This window comes from Octopus sinensis, unplaced genomic scaffold (genome assembly GCF_006345805.1).
Source record: "Octopus sinensis unplaced genomic scaffold, ASM634580v1 Contig14552, whole genome shotgun sequence".
NCBI classification, from domain to species: domain Eukaryota; kingdom Metazoa; phylum Mollusca; class Cephalopoda; order Octopoda; family Octopodidae; genus Octopus; species Octopus sinensis.
In genome coordinates, this window is record NW_021833271.1 from 29,536 (window position 1) to 47,806 (window position 18,271).

The 18,271-nt window shown below is 38.6% G+C and overlaps 1 protein-coding gene across 1 annotated transcript in view; it reads left to right on the plus strand.

Moving 5' to 3' along the window:
• Nucleotides 1-2,137: 2,137 nt before the first annotated feature.
• The window catches only part of LOC115230134, a 60,714-nt gene continuing 44,580 nt past the window's right edge, over nt 2,138-18,271 (plus strand). Inside the window, exons 1-3 of the mRNA XM_036499516.1 lie at nt 2,138-2,258; nt 7,333-7,584; nt 15,037-15,345. Of these exons, the coding sequence (XP_036355409.1) occupies nt 15,045-15,345 (301 nt within the window). The 5' untranslated portion in view covers nt 2,138-2,258; nt 7,333-7,584; nt 15,037-15,044. The remainder of the gene's footprint in view (nt 2,259-7,332; nt 7,585-15,036; nt 15,346-18,271) is intronic.

An 18,271-nucleotide genomic window follows, 5' to 3' on the forward strand; every position in this document is an offset into this window, starting at 1 on the left:
ACCTTACAAAGTGGACAGTGCATTTTGCAGGACACCAGCACCAGCAAGGTCTGTTTTGGCATGGTTTTTACAGCTGGATGCTCTTCCTAACACCAACCACCTTACAAAGTGGACAGTGCATTTTGCAGGACACCAGCACCAGCAAGGTCTGTTTTGGCATGGTTTTTACAGCTGGATGCTCTTCCTAACACCAACCACCTTACAAAGTGGACAGTGCATTTTGCAGGACACCAGCACCAGCAGGTCTGTTTTGGCATGGTTTTTACAGCTGGATGCTCTTCCTAACACCACCACCTTACAAAGTGGACAGTGCATTTTGCAGGACAGCACCAGCAAGGTCTGTTTTGGCATGACTTTTACAGCTGGATGCTCTTCCTAACACCAACCACCTTACAAAGTGGACAGTGCATTTTGCGGGACACCAGCACCAGCAAGGTCTGTTTTGGCATGGTTTTTACAGCTGGATGCTCTTCCTAACACCAACCACCTTACAAAGTGGACAGTGCATTTTGCAGGACACCAGCACCAGCAAGGTCTGTTTTGGCATGGTTTTTACAGCTGGATGCTCTTCCTAACACCAACCACCTTACAAAGTGGACAGTGCATTTTGCAGGACACCAGCACCAGCAAGGTCTGTTTTGGCATGGTTTTTACAGCTGGATGCTCTTCCTAACACCAACCACCTTACAAAGTGGACAGTGCATTTTGCAGGACACCAGCACCAGCAAGGTCTGTTTTGGCATGACTTTTACAGCTGGATGCTCTTCCTAACACCAACCACCTTACAAAGTGGACAGTGCATTTTGCGGGACACCAGCACCAGCAAGGTCTGTTTTGGCATGGTTTTTACAGCTGGATGCCTTTCCAAACACCAACCACTTTACAACGTGAACTGGATGCTTTTTATTTGGCACCAGATCTGCTTGAGTCATTCATTAATTCACTACACAAAGATCTTCTGAGGGGAGGGTGTATTGGAGGAGGTGGGTTTGTGTCAGGTGATGAGAGGTTATAGTGTGACAAAGGGACAGAAACTGGTATGTTGGTGTAGAGGAGATACATGGTTATCCAGTCAGAGGGAGAGACCAAGAGAGAGAAGAGAGATGAAAGATCAAGAATGAGAGAGAGACTGGAAGAGAGTGAGAGTGTGAGAGAACATGAGAGAAAAGGGTGAGAAAGAGCGAGAGTGAGAAAGGTGAGAGAGAGATAGAGAGAGAGAGTGATGATGAAGTGCCAGGGCATACCTCAAGGTACAGGGATCAAAATACAAATGGGATGGTAGAATATTTCCAAGGGTGCATGAGCAGGAAGGATGGACTTGACTTGAATGCTGAGAGCAGGGGGAAGGGGAATATGGTGACTGGTGAAACTTGGGTATATAGAGGAGGTGAGGGACAACAGGATGGCATTGTTACAAGGGGCAGGGTAGTGAGGACAGGATTGGGGTGTGAAAGATAAGAATATATTCTTGTTTATTTGCACTAGTAGATAATAACTACTGAAAAATTTGGTGATCAAAGACAGAAGATATAAGGGAGTGATGTGAAAGATATCTCTTGACAAATTAAACATAATTTATATTTAATACATCGTTAGTACCCCAGACAAAATGCTTAGCAGTATTTCATTTGTCTTTACATTCAAAGTTCAGATTCTGCAAAGGTTGACTTAGTCTTTCATCCTTTCAGAGTGATAGAATAAATACCAGTTCAACATTGAGGTTAATGTAATCCAGTAGCTCCCCCCCCCAAATTTCAGGCTTTGCACCTATAGTAGAAAGTATTATATTTATTACATTTTTTCCGGTTGAATTTGCTTTATTTTTTCAGTGTTTTTGTGATTTTCATGTAGATGGCTGGTATTGTGGCACACCTGACAGAATGTTAGGATTCAAAGAATTAAACAAATTTCATAATAATTTATAGCAAAGTGTTTCAGGATGTTTCTTCAAAATTTTTCAGTGTGTGATATTTAAAAATTTCATTAATTTTTTTTTTTTTAATTTTATAGATCCACCTGATATTACTGCACCAGATAATGTGACATTATTTGAGAATCAAGCATCCATTATAGACTGTAATGCAAAAGGAAACCCTACCCCAGAAGTGTGGTTGGAGAATGAAAATCGAAATTCCTTTCAAATTCAATATTAACTTTTAATCGTAAAAATATCAGTCGTGTTTTCTGCTCTGCCATTGCAAAGAGTGAAAAGAATGGAAATTTCCGAGATAGAAAGGAAATTAATATCCTGTTGAAATGTATGTTAAATATAAATATTTGTTCCTCCTCCTCCTCCTCCTCCTACTACTACTACTACTACTACTGTTACTACTACTACTATCACTAATATCCTCACCATCATCAAATGTCTTTTACTTCTTTGTATAAATTCTCAGATTGAGTGGCATATTGTGTCCTTGGGCAAAGCACATCACTTCACATTGCTCTAGTCTACTCAGCTGAAAATGACTACCAGCTAAGTGCTGGTGCAGCCCTCTCTCTCTTCAAGCAACACCTCCTTGATGATCTACTGGGTCAAGAGTGGGTACACTGAGAGGGCATTTATGTCTCCTTGTGATTGCATAAGTGTCTAAAATCATCTTCACTTGTGGGTCATCTTCACTTGTGAGCGACACGCATGTAAAAAACACCACTTGAGCATGGTCATTGCCAGTGGCACATAAAAAGCACCATTTGAGGTGATCGATACCAGTATCGCCTGACTGGCCCTCATACTGGTGGCACATAAAAAGCACCCACTACACTATCAGAGTGGTTGGCATTAGGAAAGGCATCCAGCTGTAGAAACCATGCCAGATCAGATTGGAACCTGGTGCAGCCTTCTGGCTTGCCACTCCTCAGTCGAACCGTCCAATGCATGCCAGCATGGAAAGTGGACGTTAAACTATGATGATGATCATCATCATTATCATCATTGTCTTATGCCTATTTTTCCATGCTGGCATGAGTTAGAAGGATTTGTTCCACCTCAGCCCTTGCCACTTGTCATAGTCCATCATCATCTGATATTCCTTACATCATCTCTCTCTGGTGTATATGATTTTTTTTATGCTAGGGGGTTGTGATAGGCTTTTCAGCTGAATGCCCTTCCTATCACCAATCATTCTGCAATGGAGTTCAGTCTTTTTGATCAGTAAAGTGGTTAATTATTTAAGGAAGGAGTGTAGTCATGAAATCAATACTACTTCATCAGTTAAAAGTAAGGAAAAATAAAGTCAGCCTGTGTGGAACTGAAGAGGACAAAACTGATTAATATTAAGGTCGTAGTCACTATAAAAGGTAGGTTTCACAATTTCTGGTAATATATCCTGAAAACCCACATAACCTAACTGAAACAGTATCCTAAAGACTACCTTTTCGCTTCAGAAGTAGAAAATATTTCAGCTTTTGAGCAATTACTGATTTTCTATAAAATTCAAGTAAGATCCACAAAGAATTACTGCTCCTACACCCAGGACAGATTTGCTCAGTGAAAGCCCCACTAATTGATAATGACTCAGTAACACATACCATCTTTCGCTCGTACATGTGCTTCTCTTCTCTCTGCTTCTTCTATTATTATTACTCCGATCACTGCTCCTAGCTTTAAACAACCTCCATCCAAGTTCACCCAATACATCTATCTCTCCCATTCTTCTCGTCAATACTGTATTTCATTGACCACTATGCATAATCAAACCTTCTTAGAGTTGAACAATGTGAAATTCCCTTCCCACCTATGACTTGCCTGTAGATATTGATGTGTACAACTGAACATAGGCTGTATCAGTCTTACCAGTCTTGGAGAGTTTGTGAAAGATAATGTCTGCAAATAATTTTTGTTGACTGATCTCTAAAAAAATCATTATTCTAACACTGACCCTGCTGTATTCACTCTATTTACTTTAAGAATTATGTTAATGACATCCATTCTGTGCAATATTGTTGTTGAGCTTCAAAAGAACTCCCTCAGATTAAGAGCATGACCTGTAAATATGAACAAAAGAACTGAAAGATAATTTGGGTTTGTTGATCCTTGATTTTACTAAGGGATTTATTGTGACCAAACATCACATCAGTTTCTCCAGTTTAAATGAATATGGGTGTTTGTAATTTTTCTGGTCTCTGAAGTCCATATTTTGCTCTCTACAACCACCCTACTTCAAATGGTGTATTCTGTAAACATCTACAACTGCCCAATTTCTAAATATTGATATCCTTTTTACTAGGGTTTTAAGTGGGCACATTTAATTTCTCCTGTAATATTTCAGTATCCTTATGCACTATTAATGGATAGACAGGTGTCAAATTTGTTTTACAGAGACCTGTTTAATTGAAATATCTCTCCCTAGGATAGAAACTTGATAAATAAGACATTTGAACTCAAAATTTGTCAAAACACAATTCAAAACCTAAAAATTTTGATTTTATATTCAATGCCACTGAAGCATTATCTCATTTTGAATTTGAATAGACTAATGCAGTTCACATAGAAGATGTCTCAAAGCTAATGATGTACCCAACCTAACTCATTTATTATCCTTAACTGAAGGTAGCTCACTGAATTTTGAAATTAGAGAAGCTAAGTTTTCAATAAAACTTTTGATTACATCTCCTACCTAGAAATCATTATTTTCAGCAAAATGTTTGTTAAAAAAACTGGAAAATATGAGCTAACCTGGAAAGACAAAAATTTACTGAGCAAGGCAAACATTTTAAACCAAAACATATTTTAAGAAGAAATGAATGTCATCACAAATTGTCCTAATGACAGCAGCATCATAATCATTTCTGCTGTGAAAGGAAATGCAACTTCAATAATGTCAGAGAAGAATACACATTAATCACATCTTTAGGCATGCTTAAATTAAATGCAAAATAACTTCTTATACACATATATAATCTACAAACATATGATTACTCAAGATTCCGTCAAGATCAGTTGCCAGCTGTAGATACTCAGCATATTCTTTTATGAGTTGTTACCCAGCAAAATTTATTTCCCTTCTTACTGATAGAAGTGTCCCATTTTTCATGGGTGCTGTACATTTCAATGAACTAATAAAAGAGTTTGTTTTTTTTAGTTCATTTTACAGCACCCATGAAAAATGGGACATATTGATCTAGTTTTCAAGTCATCAACTTTAATGTGATTTGCTTGCTCACAATGATTGGTGGGGGGGGGGGCTCTTTTTTTGGTGAAGTTCTACTTTCGGAAACAAACTAGATCAATATTTTGAATAGTTATTGCAAAATATGTCACTAGTTAATATAACTTATAAAAATGCCTATACAAGACTATTGAACTTCCAAATAAAATGTGAGATACACTTTATATTGCCAGTAATTAAGCAATTTAAATATCTATATTTCTGAAAATGTAGCAATAAAATGTGCATTTTGGCTCAGCTATGTTTTTGGGGAAACTCCAGTTTCTGAGTGGCCAGGGAGAGGTATTTACAGTAGGAAAATAAACATCATCCACTGGACACTACTGCAGTTTTGAGTCTCACTACTCTTATAGTGATAAGAAAAAATATTTACAATACACTCTGTTAAGGTGTTGGTAAATAAGCAGAGAAAGCATAGAGTCAGGAGATCCCTTCAGTTCTCTCTTGCTGAGGACATAACCTCGTCTTTAATGCTGGTTCCACAATAAAGTGCACCCAATACACTCTGTAAAGTAGCTGGTAAATGAACAGAGAAAGCATAGAGTCAAGAGGTGTATTTGGTCTTCTCTAGCCAAAGATATGACAACTTCTCTCGTGGTGGTACTACACTAAAATACATTTAGTACGCTGTGTACAGGTTGGTCATAGGAAGCACATCTATCTATTGAAACATAGTCAAAACCTAGCCAAATGTGGCATAGTCTTCCAACTTGTCTATGAAAACAGCGGTCTCAGTAAGGTCCCATATGTGACTACCCTTCCTTGCCATCATGGAGAGTGGATATGAAGAAGGAGAAGGAAAAGGAGGTGATTTAAAGCATCAAGAAAATGTGTCTATCCTATTGAAGTATTTTTTCAAATATAAGCAGTCATTTGGAGACCATATTTTTCTGCAATAAATAACCTGTATTCTTCTATATGTATGCAATGAAATCCCCAATCACTGTTAGCTCCACTTTACAACAAACAGTCGCCTAGAAACATACAAAGATTCTGTATTAGTTATACAATCAAATCAATACAACAAATTTCAAAGATGTCACATTCAGTCTTCAAGTTTGGATAAATCAAATATAATGCATTTATCAAATTTTTCAGTGTGGAAATGAAAAAACCCTAAATATCATTACAGAAGAGATTGAGAAACTTTGATTAGGGATGACAAGACAAAAGCATAATGTCTGATGTACAATTGAAAATCATAAGCATCTATGGATAAGGGCATCAAAAGTAAAGGTTCCATTCAAATCTAACCAAAAGATATACAACTGTTTATTTGGTTTTAAACCCATAACTTTGGATAGAGGGCTCTAATTAAAAATGATAGGAAGACAAAAAAAGCAAAGCTAACTGTTTAAATTTAAACAGTTCATTTAAAAAGTTCATCTCAGTACTACATACGTATTTACTTCAATAATTTATTTTATTCAATTTATTTATATTTTGTTCTCAGAATGAAAACTACATCAACTTTAACAACATAAAAACTTAATATTTGAATCTTTTGACTTAGTATTTTCAATTACTTTGGTTTCATTTGTCTGGCATCATACCACTTTCTTCCTATCATGCTATTACCATAAGTGGATACATTTAAACACTACATTGATATTGTGATGAAGAACGGATATATCCTTTTTCCCATGATCTACTGAAGAACGCTTCTAATTCCTCTTATTGAGAGGCATTTTTTTGTATGCTATGTGAAGAAATTTCATTGTGAAATGATTTTAATTTCTTATATCTGTATGGTTTGACAATTTTTATGAATATTATTAGTAGAAATTTCATGAATTGTTTGTTTACTCTACAACTCAGTAAACTATCTTCCTGGTGAATACAGTTATTTCTCAATGGACAATCTACCCATCCAGATACAAGTACTGCATGGAAGTACATATCACTGTTGCAACCTCCTGTAAATCTTAAAAACCTTATAAAGATTTCATTAGCCACAGGGCCAAGCTAAAATTGTCCCAAGATTGTGGTGGTTTAGATTGCTTTCTGTATTTTACTTTGATATCCTGTATGAGAAACATGTTCAATGACAATCATAGAATCTGAATTTAAAATGTGTGTGAAACTGAAATTTTTAATTTTAATCCTATTTTCTAAATTGAAACTGTTCCTTGATTATTTTATTTTATTTTATTTTTTTAAGATCCTCCTCAAGTAAACTTTAATATTTCAAAAAAGACAAATAAAATAATAATTAGTTGCACTGCATCTGGTGGAAATCCAGCAAATCATAAATATGAACTGAAGCAAAAATGGGGAAACACCACTAAGAATACTTATGATATAAAAGTATTATCTATAAACAATCCTTCCTTCAGTAATACTGGTACATGGGAGTGTCATGTAAGCAATGATGATTTTATTGTGATTAAGTCATCAAACTACAAAATTTCAGGCAAGTATTTTACAAAGCCAATAAGTAATGCCCCTGACCCGCTTGCAGTTGTTTGATCTAGCTGAAATTTTGCATGTGCAATTATTTATATCATTATAGATTAAGTGGCAAATTACAGCTCTGAACTAATTGTGGTTTCTGATTTACAGGTGTTTGAACTGTGTCAAGTGTGAAATGGAGCCTGTTGCGTGTCGAGCAGTGATCACGTTTTTGTATTTGAAAGGACGCACACCACGGGAGACTTTTGATGAAATGAAAGTAACTTATGGTGATGATGCCCCATCATATGACCTTGTAAAACGCTGGTATCGTGAATTCAAACATGGTCGGAACTCTGTGGAAACAGCTCCCAGATCTGTTCGCCCCCCCTTCTGCCATTGATGAGGCATTTGTCCATCAAGTTGAGGCTGCCATTTTGGAAGATCGACGCATAACTATTTCCCAAATAGCCCATGAGGTCAAGATTAGTACCGGGTCTGTGAAAACTATCATTCATGATCATTTGCATATGCAAAAGGTGTCTGCCAGATGGATTCCCAGGTTGCTCACGCCTTTCCAGAAGCAAGAACGCGTTGATTGCTCGAGGATGAATTTGGAGATGTGCCAAGAAGATGAGTCAAAATTTTTCAAAAGACTGATTACACAGGATGAAACCTGGGTTCATCACTATGATCCAGAGACCAAAGCCCAGTCAATGCAGTGGAATCACCGTTACTCACCTCCTCCAAAGAAGGCAAGGGTGCAGCCCTCCGCTAGCAAAGTCATACTCACAACCTTCTGGGACCAGGACGGAGTAGTGATGCCAGATTTCCTGGAAAATGGTACCACAATTACAGGAGCCTATTATGCTTCACTTTTGAGGAAATTAAGAGAAGCTATCAAAATCAAGAGGCGGGGCAAGATCAGCAAAGGTATCCTCCTTCTGCAGGACAACGCTCTGGTCCACAACTCGTGTGTCGCCAGATCAGAAGCACAGGCATGCGGCTATGAACTCCTCCCTAATCCCCCCTACTCTCCTGACCTTGCACCCTCTGATTTTCACCTCTTCCCAGCCATGAAGTTATTTTTGAAAGGAAAGCGTTTCCCAGATGATGCAGCCTTGATTTCTGAAGTCATGTCGTGGTTGGAGGACCAAGCTGGGGGTCTACTACAATAACGGTCTCCAGAGCTGCATCAAACAATGGGAGAAATGCATAACTCTGGGTGGTTCCTATGTAGAAAAAGACTAATAACTGTGCCAAGTTTCGTTGCTCTACTGCTATGGGAAGTGGGTCAGGGGCATTACTTATTGAACGCCCCTCGTATTTACAATTCAATTTTTATTTTTGGAATGGTAAAATTGTTCAGGTATTTATTTAATTTTATCCCATTAGAAGATTGTTGGACTTTGTTTCTTTTTATGTGTATCAATAAAAGTGATAATTTTAATTATAATTTTCAGGAATTGTTTGAGATATAAATACTGAAGAATTGTATTGGGTTGGCAACTAAGTTCCTACGGTTTTTTTAAATTAAAATTTTTTAACAGGTTTAATGAAAAATAACAACTAATTAATCAATAATGCATTCACCCTTGTTATTTATTACTTCTTCCCAATGTTCAACAAGATTTTCAATACCTCGTTGGTAGAAATCACCCGATTTCGGCTCAAAAAATTGATTCAAGCTCTCAATTCTGCATCATTATTGAACGAAAATCCACACATAGCACTTGAAAGAGATAGAAAGAGGTGGAAATCCATTGGTGCCAAATTAGGAGAGTATGGTGGGTGTAGCAGCACTTCTCAGCCATGCGTTTGAATGACTTCCTTGGCCATTTTGGCGATATGAGGGTGGGTGTTGTCATGCAGCAGAAGAGCTTTATGCAGCCGATTAGGTCTTTTCTCTTGAATAGCCATGTTGAGTTGTTCCCTCTGTTGAACATAGAGTTCAACATTGACCGTTTGGTTCTGTTCAAGCAATTCGTAATGGATAATTCCTTCCCAGTCCCACCATATACACAACATCATTTTACGCTGATGAAGATCTTGTTTTACACGCAGTGTCCCTTATTTACCGGGGTTAAGCCATTCCTTACGCTGTTTCATATTGATGTTCAGGCACCATTTTTCATCGCCAGTAACGATTCAGTAAAGAAATCGTTGCTTGTGTCTTTGAGTTGAGCGGTGATGAGCAAGGAAACCAGTGGAGATTGTGGCTTGTTAATTTTTGTTGTTGTCACTTAGAACATGCGAAAACCCATGCTCCATACTTCTGAACCTTTCCCATTGAGTGAAGATGCTTTTCTATGGCAGTGTGGGAGCATTCCATTTTCTCTGCCAGTTCCCTTGTCATTTGATGAGAAATTTTGTGCAAAAGTTGGTTTAATTGCTCTTCATTGAACTCAACTGGACGACCAGAACAAGGTGCGTCCTCGAGGTCAAAATTTCCATTTTTGAACTCCACATACCTATCACGAGTGGCTTTTTCAGCTATGGTACCCTCTCCATACACAGCACAAATGTCACGAGCAGCTTTTTCGGCCTTAGAACCTTGATTAAAAGCAAAATGAAGGCGGTATCGGAAATGCTCGTTTCTCTTAACTTGACATTCCATTTTAATGATCTGAAAATAAACAAAAATTAACTAAGATTAACTAGAAACAAAAAAATAGATTCCAAAATTTAAAAATGCAATAAATTCCAAAATTTAAAAAACGGCAGAAACTTAGTTGTCAACTCAGTTGTTTTAATAAAGTGATTGTCATCAATATTTCCAGAAAAGAACTGAAAGTGTTTTTTCACATTAATTGGAAGCATATGAATTAAATTATAGACCAAGAGCATAAAATATTTGTTGTTAGGGGTAGAAGACAGCTGGACGTTTCTAAGGGACAACCTGCTGAGAGCCACTGACCAGATCTGTGGCTGGTGCAAAGTCCCCTCTCGACCTAGAATAATGTGGTGGTGGAACAATATTGTAGACAGGGCTATTAGAGAAAAGAGACAGGCTTGGAAGGTCTGGAAAAATGGGGGTAGCAGGGAATTGTATCAGACTGCCAAAAGAGAAGCTAGGAGACAGGTTTATTTAGCCAGAGGGGAAGCAGATAAGAAAAAATTTGCCAATGTTCTGCGCCGTGAGGACCAAAGACTGGAGGTGTTTCGTGTTGCAAGACAGTGTGTGAGAGAGAATCGTGATGTGGTAGGAGAGAAGTGTGTTCGCATGGAAGATGGTTCACTTGCGCTAAATGAGGATGCAAAGAGAGAGGTTTGGAGATGCCACTATGAAAGGTTGCTGAATGAAGAAAATGAATGGGATAAAGAGAGTCTGCCGAATGTTGACCCAACAGAGGGACCAGCTATACGAGTTAATAGTTCCGTGGTAGCTAAGGCAATTAGAAGCATGAAGACAGGGAAAGCCCCAGGCCCATCAGGAATCACTGCAGAGATGCTCAAAATGTCTGGTAGTGTCGGCTATAGCCTAGTCACCCGTATAGTTAATCAGGTGATACACAACGGGGTCATACCCAATGACTGGTGTAGCAGTATAATAGTCAACTGCTACAAAAGTAAAGGTGATGCCCTAGATACAAATAACTACAGAGGTATCAAGCTGTTGGACCAGGTGATGAAGGTTACGGAGAGGGTCATAGCCCAACTAATTAGAGAGAGAGTTAGTTTAGATGAGATGCAGTTTGGGTTTGTGCCAGGGAAAAGTACTACTGATGCTATATTCCTGGTAAGGCAGCTGCAGGAGAAATACCTAGCCAAAGATTAGCCCCTGTACCTGGCTTTTGTTGACATGGAGAAAGCCTTCGACAGGGTCCCCCGATCCCTTATCTGGTGGGCAATGAGGAAACTAGGGATAGATGAATGGTTAGTGAGAGCTGTGCGGGCCATGTATAGGGACGCCGCTAGTAGGGTGAGGGTTGGAAATGAGTACAGTGAAGAATTCCGGGTAGAGGTAGGAGTCTACCAAGGCTCAGTACTCAGCCCCCTCCTATTTATCATAGTCCTCCATCCAGGCAATAACGGAGGAATTCAAGACAGGATGCCCTTGGGAGCTCCTCTATGCTGATGACCTTGCTCTAATTGCTGAGTCGCTATCAGAACTGGAGGAGAAGTTTCAGGTGTGGAAACAAGGATTAGAATCGAAGGGCCTCAGAGTCAATCTAGCTAAAACCAAAGTCGTAATCAGTAGGAAGGTAGACAAATCACAAACACCTTCAGGTAGATGGCCCTGCTCGATCTGTAGAAAAGGTGTAGGTAGAAACTCTATAAGATGCACCAAGTGTAAGCTATGGACACATAAGAGATGCAGCAATGTCAAAGGAAGGCTAACTAGGAAGATGGTTTTTGTATGTGGCAGATGCTCAGGAATAATAAACACTGAAAATGCTCTGAGACCAACTTCCGTCACTTTCCAGGGAGAAAAACTAGAAATAGTTGATAGTTTCCGTTACCTAGGTGACCAAGTCAGCAGCGGGGGTGGGTGTGCTGAAAGTGTAACTGCTAGAGTAAGAATAGCTTGGGCAAAGTTCAGAGAGCTCTTACCTCTGCTGGTGACAAAAGGCCTCTCGCACAGAGTGAAAGGCAGACTGTATGATGCGTGTGTACGAACAGCCATGCTACATGGCAGTGAAACATGGGCCGTGACTGCTGAGGATATGCGTAAGCTCGCTAGAAATGAAGCCAGTATGCTCCGATGGATGTGTAATGCCGGTACTCACACTCGGCAGAGTGTAAGTACCTTGCGAGAAAAGCTGGACCTAAGAAGCATCAGTTGTGGTGTGCAAGAGAGACGTTTGCGCTGGTATGGTCATGTGGCGAGAATGGATGAAGATAGTTTGTGTGAAAAAGTGCCACACCCTAGCGGTTGAGGGAACCTGTGGAAGAGGCAGACCCAGGAAAACCTGGGACGAGGTGGTGAAGCACGACCTTCGAACTTTAGGTCTCACTGAGGAAATGACTAGAGACCGAGACCTCTGGAAGTGTGCTGTGCGTGAGAAGACCCGGCAGGACAAGTGAGTCCATAACCCGTGGCCTTCTACATGGGATGGAGCCAGCCTACGTATGCATACCTTCCCTTCTTGGGACACAAAACTCTACTTGTGAAGACGTGTTGAGGCAAGTGAGGATCAGAATCGAAATCGATCAATGGAAATCGATCAATGGAAATTGCAGATGTGTTACCAGTGCCGGTGGCATGTAAGAGAACTTTCCGTTTCGCGACCGTTACCAGCACCGCCCCGTTTCGTGTCCATTGCCAGCCTTGCCTGGCCCTCGTGCCGGTGGCACATAAAAGCACCATCCGTTCGTGGCCGTTTGCCAGCTCTGTCTGGCACCTGTGCAGGTGGCACGTAAAAAGCACCCACTACACTCACGGAGTGGTTGGCGTTAGGAAGGGCATCCAGCCGTAGAAACACTGCCAGATTTGACTGGGCCTGATGAAGCCTTCTGGCTTCACAGACCCCAGTAGAACCGTCCAACCCATGCTAGCATGGAAAACGGACGCTAAACGATGATGATGATGATGATGATACATATGGTGTTAGTTTCCTTTTTGGCAAAAAATATTTATTTTTCTAAGATCTTCCTAAAACTTTTAGTAACAGAGTTTTCATTTAAATTCTATATCATATTATATTTGTTAGCTTTAGAAAGAAGAGAAATGTTTGTATCCTGTTTAGAACTTCATGAAAACCACTTTGTAACATAAAGGTAATGGTTTCTAGGAGACCTAGTTTTATATTTCTTCAGATGTCTTGAGATCAAAGTTAAAGTAGGAGGTGATGAATCATCATAATCTTAGAAATATTGGCTGTGAAATCAATAGGCTGTTTCTGAGTAGAATTGTAGAGATTGTCTTTATTAGAGATGATGCAGATAATTGCATATTTCTTCATTTTTGATTAAGTGATCTTTGAGCACAAATTTCAAACTTTGTAAAGGATTAGTCACTTGGAAATAATAATCTCAAGGTGATATCTGAGACAATATCACATAGTGATAATCCCATTCTAAGTTACCCAAATCTCAAAATTTCTGAATTGATATCTTGTACAGATTATATCAATTTGAATCCTTTGAAAAACCTTCCTCTTTATTTTACACAGTAGTGTCTTGTCTTTGGCCACATCTATAAAAATAATCAGGAGACCAAGTTATCCACTTCTATACATCACTTGAAGTTGCTCACTTGACTTGTAGTTTTAAATTAGAAGCTATAATAGTGACATCTTAGATAATGAATAGAGTTGAAAAAAAGGAACTGATTGAATGTTTTGTTGTGTGTAGAAGGTTGAACTGGATTCACTGTGGATAGCAAATACAACATATGTTCATGGTACTGGGTTTGTTAAAAAGTGATGGAAAAGAATTTTTGACAAAGTTGCTGGATGTCTAATTAGCAAGTGTCTGTTTAATTGCAATCAAGGAGCTAAAAACTTATATGCAGACATTGATTTCTTTTTGGGCAGTAAAGCAGCTCTGTGGGTGTTTCAGCCCTTTCCATCATGGCACTAGAACTGTCCAGGGCCACCTACTGGTGTAAACAACAACATAAGCATGCAACAGCCCAAGCTTTGGTGATCAGATGTTGCAACTCTGGATCAGTTATTTCTACCATCCTCATTGCTAATTCTTGCTTCGTCACTCATGCTCTCTCCTCAGGAAGATATAATAAGTTGCTTTCTTGACAACTTCTGGCAATTTTCTTGTAACATCTTTTGTGTCATTTGCACCTAGTCCAAAACTCCCGAGCATCAAGTGAACCCTGATTCCAACAAATCCTCTGACATTGTCTCTACAGGAAGGTATATTACCTCTCTTCCATTGTTTTCCCAAAGTTTTAAACAACCTTATCATATTTTCTTTCCTGAGGAGAGCATCTTCGATGTTTCCTTCTTAGGGAACTGTCAGCTTTACCACCTTTTTTTCTTAGCACCGTATGACAAGCTCAGGTCTCTTGATGGTAAAAAGTGACAAGTGATATTTACCATCAGAATCAACAGAAACTCCTACTTCCCCATTTTCGATCATTCTTCTTCCTTACAGTGGCTGGCTTGCAACCTTTATCTTCCCATGCCCCACTACTTGTGGCCTTTTGCCATTGCTAATTCACATTACCCTCTCCTATACTGCATCAATCAGTACTCTAAATGCTTGGTTATACTGCCATATGCATCATAGTCTGAGTTCAAATTCCACCAAGGCCTACTTTGCCTTTCATTCTTTTGGAATTGATAAAATAAGTACCTGTTAAGCACTGGGGTTGATATAATTGACTAGCCCCTTCCTCAAAATTCCAGGCTTTTTTGCCTATAGTAGAAAGCATTATTTCATCATATTTATACCAAAAACTTACAATAATCTTCAATTGATAATTTAGAATATTTATTGTTAGTTTCAGAAAATATTTAATTTCTAGTACACGTGTATTTTCTCTTTTAATATTTTCTTTTTTTTTCACCAGTGAGACCTATGTTCAGTTCAGGATCAAATTGTCCAAAAAAGAGAAATGTTTCCAATGGAGAAACTGTAATTTTGAAACAGTGTTTTTATTCGCATCCAAAATCTGATGTAAAATGGCAGAAAAATGAGGAATCAATTGACTCAAACAAATATTTAATAACTGATTATTTACAAGATGAGTTTCCTTTCAAAGGAAGCTGTACTAGTTTGAAGATAGAAGACACCAAAGATGATGTTATAGATACTTATACCTTAACAGTGGAAAACTCAGAAGGAAAAGAAACTGTTGTTTTTACTTTGAGATATAAGAGTAAGTTGTTACATGCTTCTTTATCATTTAGAATGTTATTTTATGTTATACAGAATTGTTTGTAATTTATTAATATATTCATAAAGTACTTAAAGTTCTACTTTCAGTTTAAGTGTTATAGTCAGCTCTGGGTTTTAATGTCAGAGTGTCTAGTTTAGCTTTGTTTCTTGCTCAGTATTACATTTGTAAGTACAAATAATTTTCCTTTCAGAAATCATCATTATCACCATCATCATCATCATTTAACATCTACTTTCCATGTTGGCATGGGTTGGACATTTTGACTAGAGGTCACCAAGCGGAAGACTGCACCATGCTATGCTTTCTGTTTTGACATGATTTTGAATGGACTGAATGCTTATGTGACACCAGCACAACTGAGATCAGTTTTGGCATGTTTTTTTTTAACAGTTGGATGCTCTTCCAAACGCCAACCACTATACAGTGTGGAATGGATGCTTTTTATGTGGCACCAACAATAACAGAGTCACCAAATAACTTGTAAGATAAAGATCCTTTGAGAGACGATGTGGCATTGGAGGTGATCTTGTGCCAGATGATGAAAGGTTAGTGTATGACAGAGAAACAAATAGATGTGTTGCTGCAGAGGAGATACATGATTACCCAGTCAGAAGGAGAGAGAAGGAGTGATCGCGATTGAGGCCAGTAATGGGTGTGTTGCTGTAGAAGTGATACATAGTTAACCAGTCTAAGGAATAGAGAAAGGGAGTGAAAGAGAGCAAAAGAAAGAGGGAGATTGTCAGAGAGCAGGAGAAAGAGGGAGAGTGCAAGAGAGCAGGAGAAAGAGAAAGAGAGTGCAAGAGAGCAGAGAGAGATGGTGGTAAAGCACCAGAGCATGCTCACAAGGAATGGGGATCAGAATATAAATGGGATGGTAGAGAAGAGCCAGGAGGAGATAAGTGGTAGCAAAGTGGAAGAGTATGCTCTAAAGACATGGGGTCAGAATATAAAAGGGTGGGAGTTGCCAAGGTACATGTATAGAGAGTGAATGCAAGGTGTGTGGGGGTGGGGTATGCAGTGACTGTTAAAACCTGGGCATAGAGTGGGTAGGGGACAACAGGATAGTAATGATACTGTGAGCAGTGCAGTGTGGACAGGACTGGGGAGCAAGAGATAAGCATAGTGCATTAAAAGGGGAAATGTGAGTAAGAGGAGAGATGTAGTTTGGTTTGTTGGAGTAGGGTGTGAAGATGGCAAAACTTATATTGGGAAACTACTCCCTCAGTTTTAGTGAAGTTTTCAGGTTGATTAACTATTTTTAGTGTGTTTATTTAAATATTTTCTATGTAGTTTAAGTGGAGTTGTTTTAAATGTAGTAAGGCATTTTTGCTGAAATAGGGAAACAGTGAACGAATGCATATAAATACTGAAATATTACCTCTTTTTGGCCTTTCTACTGGTCCAAATTGGTTAAATCTCTTAAGTTATTTTGATTTATATGATTCCCTATACAATGTTCATGGAGATTTAATAAATCTGTCAGTTGGACACTTAGCACTAGGAAGGAGATCCAGTTGTATAAACCATGCGAAAACAGACACTAAAGCTTGATGTGGCTCCCAGACTTACCAGCTCCTGTCAAACAGTTCACCATGCCAGTATAGATAACAGATGTGAAATGACAGCAGCAATGTTCTTTTTTTTTTTTTGTCATAGAACAGAATATTTGGAATTAATGCAGTTATTGCAAGTTAAATGATGTCAAGTTACTACAAAGCAGCACTAAGTAAAAAATTCAGAACCTGTCTGAGACAGGATAACATTGGCCTCACCAAGTTAGAAACAGTTCCATGCATGTAGATTGCTTGAAGTTGATGGTTCATCTGTGGTCTTCATTAATCAATGACCAATGGCCTAAGGAAGAGTTGGGGGAACTGTTCAGTATGAAAAGTAAATTGAAAGGTGTATAAGAATTTCTGAGGTACATTTTTACTGAGAAAATTAATGAATCTTTCAAATTCATAGATATGCTATGTATATTACATTACTATTTAAATTTTTTCATATGGATCTTTATAGATTTTCTCATTGAGTAATTTCAAATTTAAAATCAGGTGATGAGCTCCTCACTCCTAGTGTAGACCATATTTATAAAGTATTCTGGGATAGTTACAAACAATTTATATCACTATATGAAATGGCAGGAATTCAATTTATTATCCAATTTAACAAACTGCAAATGCTATATTGGCCTTAGTCTCCTTATTCTTTTCCTAATTTATAGCTTTCTTATGAAAAATAGTTCTGAAATCATATGTTAAAATTCAAGAATTATAATGCTTAGATGAGGCTGATTAGGGGACCTTAGCCAGCAGTTACAAGTACACACAATTTCGGCATGCACTTCCACTTTCCCCAGAAAAGATTGCCACATCATTGCGTGGGTTTGAAATCATTAGTGTAACCCGACGGACATATTGTTTTTACTGTGCTGTCACTGTGTAAAATGCTGAAATATTCAACACTACATTACATAACTACAGTTATGTCTGTGCAGTCACAGAGAAGAATGATTAGAAACATTTCTAAAGCATTAACAGAATGAACACATCCTTATTAGAAGGATATAAATTGCCCTCATCATCATTTTGATGTCTGTCTTTGATGTTGGCATGGGTTGGATGGTTTCATAAAAGCTGGCAAGCCAGAGAGCTGCACCAGGCCCAATTGTTTGATTTGCCATGGTTTCTATGGCTGATTGCTCTTCCTAATGCCTGCCACCTTACAGAGTGTACTGGGTGCTTTTAATGCAACACCAGCACTGATGACTTTTTTTATATGGCACCAACTGGCACTCCATTGGTAATGGTGATGAGTGTTCCAGTTGATTGGGTCATTGGAACAGCCTGCTCATGAAATTACCATACAAGTGACTAAGCACTCCACAGATATGTGTTCTCAGAGA